The sequence below is a fragment of the Hylobates moloch genome, unplaced genomic scaffold (assembly GCF_009828535.3).
Source record: "Hylobates moloch isolate HMO894 unplaced genomic scaffold, HMol_V3 SCAFFOLD_119, whole genome shotgun sequence".
Classification (NCBI taxonomy): domain Eukaryota; kingdom Metazoa; phylum Chordata; class Mammalia; order Primates; family Hylobatidae; genus Hylobates; species Hylobates moloch.
Genome location: NW_026652394.1, coordinates 46,028 through 52,362, shown reverse-complemented (window position 1 = coordinate 52,362; position 6,335 = coordinate 46,028). Strand labels below are relative to the sequence as shown.

The following is a 6,335-nucleotide window of genomic DNA, read 5'->3' as shown; positions in this document are numbered from 1 at the left end:
CATTTGGTATTTATTTTTTCTCTGCACTTTTATTTCATCATGTGTGGATCTAATACAATCAACCATAATTTGACATTTGTTGTTTCCAAGCATTTAAGGAATTATAATATCTATGCATACAATGTTAACACCATGTATAATAAATTCTCTTTCTGTGCAAAATATATAACGTATGTCAATATAGGCATGTTTAATTGTGCATCTTGAAAGGTGAACAAGATCATAAATACTTCCAGGTAGGAACTGGGACAGAAATCGGAAGAAATGATTCCCTGATCTTCCGATCCCTGTGCTCCCGGTTCTTTGTTTTCTTGACACTATGACAGGATCCTGAAAATGTCTCCCTTAACTGTGTCTAGGTCCCCAGTAGAACTACAGCAAGAAAATTCTGATTTAGGCTCTAAGAAGCGGCAGGAATGAGAAAACTGTTCAGCCAATAAGAGTAAGCCACGCCCAGCCAAGGGACGTATAAAAGGCAGGTCTATCAGAATAACCCACACTCTGCCTTTGGACGTGTGAGAGAGTGCACCTTTCACTTGAGCTTCAACATGGGAAAGGGAAATGAAGACCCCGATCTCCACTGCTCCTCCATCCGATGCTCCACTGACCAGCCCCCTTTCCAACAGATCTCCTTTACAGAAAAGGGCTCAGATGAGAAGAAACCATTCAAAGGAAAAGGCAAGACCGCCTTCTCCCATTCCACTGAGAAGCACATACAAAGGCAAGGTAAGGCCTTGGGCTGCTCCTATGGAGGCTGGAAGGAGGGTTGGAATCAGGGATACTGAGCTATGTGTCTTTGGTAGGATTTTATTTTGAGATTGGGGATGGGAAATGGCTTAGTGCCCTCAGGTGACTTTGAGAAATGTATTCACTCATGACACTGGAAGAAGAACTTCCATGAAAGACTGATTCACAAACATGCATCAGAGATAGACTATGGGACTCTGCCTAGGAAGAGATGAGTCATCTTAACTTTCTTTTGCAGTAGAATCGGAGCCCAATCCAAACAAGGAGAATTCTGAAGAAACCAAGCTCACGTCCGGGAACAGCACTGCTGGATCAGGTGAGATTTGACTCTTTCAAGGTGAGAAAGGACAGAGCAGCAACACAGGCTCCCCTGGCAAGGAAACTGGGAGCTTCTTGGCAGCCAGTGCCATACAGATCCTGGACACTGGAGAACAGAAGAGAGCTGGGGTTTGGTGGTAACCTCAGCTCTTGTGTGGCCAGGATGGACTAGGAATTTCAGGGTGTTCAGCTGGAGGCACTTTCTCAAACTCTCATTGTCTTCACAGAACCAGAGTCCAGCTCATGTCGGGAAAACTGCAGGAAAAGAAAAATCAGTTCCAAAAACAGCTGCCAAGACAGAGCAGGTAGAATCTTGGTGTTTTTTGTTGTTGTTGTTGGTGGTGGTTTTTTTGTTTTTGGTTTGCCCCAAAAGGCAAATAATCAGGAAACTTTTAAACGAGGCTTGAGCGGAAAGGGAGTTACTTATTGACGAGTAAGTTTTTGAGATCTTAACACTCTGAGAATATCTGGGGACTCACAAGAGGTTCAGCCTCACTTCATTCCAGTGCTGAGATGGTCAGGAAGGAATGGGAGAGACAAGTGGGGTTCACCTGGGTGCACAGGGGGTTCTGGAAATGAGGGTCTGTGTAGACTGCTCTGGTGAGTCTCTCACATGCTTTCTTTGCAGGGAACCGTCCAGAAGAGGAGCGCAGCTTGATGTTGAAAAAGAAATCAAGATCCTCCACTGCTGTGCACAACAGTGAAATCCAGGAGACCTGTGATGCCCACCATAGGGGACGTTCCAGGGCTCGCACTGGGCACAGCAAGCGGCACAGATCTCGGTCCCTAGGAGTCCAAACACCGTCACTTCGAAAAAGCTTGGTGACCTCGGTGCGAGCTATGTCAGAGGCTGTTTATCAAGACCTAGCCCAGGTGTGGGCACAGCAGATCCATTCTCCACTGACCTGTGAGCAGCTGACACTGCTCACTCAGCTCCGGGGTCTTCTGTGTGCCCAGGTGCAGACCTTGTATTCCATGGCCACCCAGGCAGCTTATGTCTTCCCTGCAGAGGGCTGGCTTGTCCCAGCCACACTGCCTGGTCCTGGGGATTCAGCTCTGGAGAGAGAAGCCCAGCCCTTCCCTGGGCAGGAGATAACTGAGCCTGTCAGTGGATCAGATGAGGCTAAGCTGGGAGCACCCTGACCCTATTCAGCAGAGATGCAGCTCTGGGAATGAGAACAAGGACCTGCTTCTTCTCAGATTCTTCCAAATGACCAGCAGTGACAATTTTAGACACACTGTGTTAATAAATGACAGAACCTGAAGTCATAGGAAAGAAACTTGAGTGGTATACTCAGAATGGTGAGCCCTGCATTTTGCAGACTGCTAAGGCTATAGACAAATTTTATATTTCATGTTAGACATTTGATGACTTTTGGATGTCTGATGATAGTCATGCATTTCTATATAATCAGAAAAATATTAGAATGTAATCGTGAATTTGCATATTTTAGATTGTAGAAAAGTAAATATAAAATTATTTGCTCCTTTTTTTTTTGAGACAGTCTTGCTATGTTACCCAGGCTGGAGTGCAGTGGCAAAATCTCAGCTCACTGCAGCCTCTGCTTCCTGGGTTCAAACAATTCTCATGCCTCAGCCTCCCAAGTAGCTGGGACTACAGGAATGTACTGCCATGACTGGCTGATTTTTTTTTCTTGTATTGTTAGTAAAGACAGAGTTTTGTCACTTTGGCCAGGTTGGCCTCGAACTCAGGTGATCCGCCAGCCTCTGCCTCCCAACGTGCTGAGATTACAGGCATGAGCCCTCTTACCAAGAAATTGCTTCTCTTTTAATACAGAAAATATTGTAGGCTCTCCCTCTTCCAGCCTGAACCCATGGAGTACTAATATCCACAAACCATTAATAGCACTCCCTGTGAAAAAATGTTTATACATTTTTAGAGTTTGATATAATTACAGTAAAATTACTATGCAAGCTGTTTACTTTTAATATTTCTACATGAAATTTAAGTCAAGATATATTAAATGGTAAATGATTGTACTTATTTATCGAACTGCCTCATGTTTTTCATTTTAAAATCCTAAATTTATATTTTATTGTATTTTATACATTTCAATTGATTGTACTATATTGCAGGATATGGAGATTTCATTGCATATTACAATACAGTGTATTTTGTTATATTTGATGTATATTCTACTTGTATTTTGTACTGAGATCATACAATCTTTCATTATCTAAGTATATTAATTACTTGTTTGATTGCTTTATAATTTTCATTTTATGTAATGAAATAAACATTAATGTTGTTTGGAATTTTAAATTTCTTTCATATGGAATTTGTATTTAATAAAGATGTGAAAAGAGAATGTCTTATCTTCACTTCTGTGTCATCCTATCCCTGACCTCCCCACAGCCCACAGCTCTTGTCATAGTACAGGAATAGTGTTCTATCACTACAGGAAATGGGGCCAATTCAATGGTAATAGACAGATATAAATCGGAGATATAGAGATTTTATTCTCCACCACTGCAAGAGAAAAGAGTCACAGTAATGTGAGTCACACAATTTTTGGGTTGACACTGCTTATGTGTTATGCTTACACTATGCTGTAGAATAACTCTGAAATAAGTTATGTCTATTAAACAAATGCACATACATAAATAACGTGTCTAAATAACAATGTACATATCTTAATGAAAATGAATTTTATTGCTAAAAAATGTTAACACACAGATACACACAATGGGGTCATACAATGTTGAAAAATAGAGATGGGGAGAGGAAAAGAGACAGAGAGAAAGGGAGGAATGGAGCGAGAAAAGGACAGATGGACAGAGGGACAGTGGAAAGGAGAAAGTGGGGAGAGGGGGAGGAAGGGAGGTAGGGAGGGAGGAGGGAGGAAAGGAAGGACAGAGGGAGAAAGGGAACAAGAGACAGAGAGAGGAAGGCAGAGAGAAAAGCGGTCTTCTGCCTCCAGGACCAGCAGGACCTCGCACTCCGGGAAAATATTGGGTGCCCAGTGCAGGCTGGGTGCTCCGCTGACAGCCGAGTTGGCCTGCGGGGCGCTCACCAGCCCTTCAGATCGCCAGCCTGGGTCACCTCATCCCAGAGCGATTCAGACGAATTCCGCCTCCCAAGGAATAATCAAATTGCCCAGAGAGCACTGAGTGGAGACTCGGGTGATTGTCCGTTTTTCATCCACATGGTTCACAGATGACATAGCCCCACGCTGAGCCTGCAACAGAGCAGTCACACTCAGGCAGAGTGAACCATGATTGCGGGTTCCACGTTCCTTTGCCCTCTGCAAGGGGGGCCTGTTGCTCACGTGTCTCCAGCCCCCGAAAGCGTGACCATGTTGACTGTTTCCCGAGCTCTGTGGGGACACAGAAACCTCCAGCGAAGCGTGGAAAAGCAGCACCGTGACATCACTCCCCTTTCCAGTTTCCAAACGGGCCACAGTGGAGACTCCCCTTGTTGCAGGAAACAGGAATCCGTGGTCAGGCCGTGATGCACCGGACGTTTATTTTCTCAGTAGTTTCGCTCTCGTTTTCTACGTGAAAATGAAGGAGATACACACCCCTGAGTGTGTGAGACTATCACGGCAACGGCGACACCCACAGGCATTGCCGCCTTCCCGGAGAGGGCCTGGAAAACTCAAGACTGTCATGGAGGTTCAGTTCCACACTCCACTCTTCAGGGTGGTTTTTCCCTGAAAACTGTGCGAGTCAAGACAGCTGCTTCCAGTTTCCATAGAATTACTGGAGAACCTCAGAGAGCCAGCCCCCGAAGCCCCTCTTTCCCCTCCAATCTGGCCCTACACCCACCCACCTCACAAGGCCCTGGTCCCTGAAGTTTTCTGCTTCAAAGGGCGGGCTACCCCAGGACCATGGGCCCCGAGCTCATGAATGTTCATAACGGGGTGGAGGTGGTAGGTCTTTCTAAGGGCCTCAGGGCTGGACCTGCGTGCAGTGCACAGGCCGGCTGAGATGCACAGGAGCCCGCCGGCCTCTCTCTGCCCGTGTCCGTCTGTGAAATTCCGACCAGGGCTCCCCGCGATGGCTCTCCCGACACCTTAGGACAGCACCCTCCCCGCGGAAGCCCGAGGACGGGGAAGGAGACTCGCTTGGACCCCAGCCAAAGCCAGGCCCTGCGAGCCTGCTTTCAGCGGAACCCATACCCAGGCATCGCCACCAGAGAACGGCTGGCTCAGGTCATAGGCATTCCGGAGCCCAGGGTCCAGATTTGGTTTCAGAATGGGAGGTCACGCCAGCTGAGGCAGCACCAGCGGGAATCTTGGCCCTGGCCCTGGAGACGCGGCCACAAGAAGGCAGGCGAAAGCGGACCACCGTCACCCGATCCCAGACCGCCCTGCTGGTCCAAGTCTTTGAGAACGATCGCTTTCCAGGCATGGCCACCAGGGAAAAACTGGCCAGAGAGACGGGCCTCCCGGAGTCCAGGATTCACATCTGGTTTCAGAATCGAAGGGCCAGGCACCCGGGACAGGGTGGCAGGGCGCCCGCGCACACAGGCGGCCTGTGCAACTCGGCCCCCGGCGGGTGTCACCCTGCTCCCTGTTCGGTCGCCTTCGCCCCACACTGGGGCGCGAGGAACGGGGCTCCCCTCACCCCACATGTCCTGCGCTCCTGGGGCTCTCCCACAGGGGGCTTTCATGAGCCAGGGAGCAAGGGCCATGCACCTGCTCCAGCCTAGCCAGGCTGCGCCGGCAGAAGGGATCTCCCAACCTGCCCCGGCAGGCGGGGATTTTGTCTACGCCGCCCTGGCTCCTCTGGAAGGGGCGCTCTCCCTCCCTCAGACTCCTCGGTGGCCTCCGCACCCGAGCAAATGCCGGGAGGACCGGGACCCGCAGCGCGACGGCCTGCCGGGCCCTTGCGCGGTGGGACAGCCAGGGCCGGCTCAAGCTGGGCCACAGGGCCAAGGTGTGCTTGCGCCACCCATGTCCCAGCGGAGTCCGTGGTGGGGCTTCAGCCCCAGGTCGCCGGGGCGGTGTGGGAACCCAAAGACGGGACACCTCCACCTCCGAAGCTCGCGACCCTGGAGGTCTCCGCATCAAGCACAGATGCAAGCCATCCAGGCGCCCTCCCAAGCATTCCAGGAACCTGGGCGCTCATCTGCTCTCACCTCCAGGCTGTTAGATGAGTTCCTGGCGACCCCAGAGTTTCAGCAAAAGTCACAACCTTTCCTAGATCTGGCGCCACTGGAGGAGCTGAAGGACGTAGAAGAGGCCGCTCCTCTGGAACTACTCCTTGGCCAGGAGGAACACCGGGCTCTGCTGGAGGAGCTTTAG

General features: G+C 49.6%; 1 protein-coding gene and 1 pseudogene across 2 annotated transcripts; both read left to right on the top strand.

The window, feature by feature from the left end:
• The first annotated feature begins 504 nt into the window (after positions 1-504).
• Positions 505-3,389, top strand: LOC116463999 (protein FRG2-like-2). Of its 2 annotated transcripts, none has more exons than XM_032147280.2 (4): positions 505-726; positions 986-1,063; positions 1,293-1,370; positions 1,694-3,389. In XM_032147280.2, the coding sequence occupies exons 1-4, from the start codon at positions 549-551 to the stop codon at positions 2,206-2,208; spliced, it is 849 nt and encodes a 282-aa protein (XP_032003171.1). In that variant the 5' UTR covers positions 505-548; the 3' UTR covers positions 2,209-3,389. The 2 variants fall into 2 exon arrangements, with proteins under 2 accessions (XP_032003171.1, XP_058290931.1); XM_058434948.1 differs by having other exon boundaries at positions 549-726; positions 989-1,063; positions 1,694-2,208.
• A 1,696-nt stretch (positions 3,390-5,085) lies between these two features.
• Positions 5,086-6,335, top strand: LOC116464001 (double homeobox protein 4-like protein 4; annotated as a pseudogene).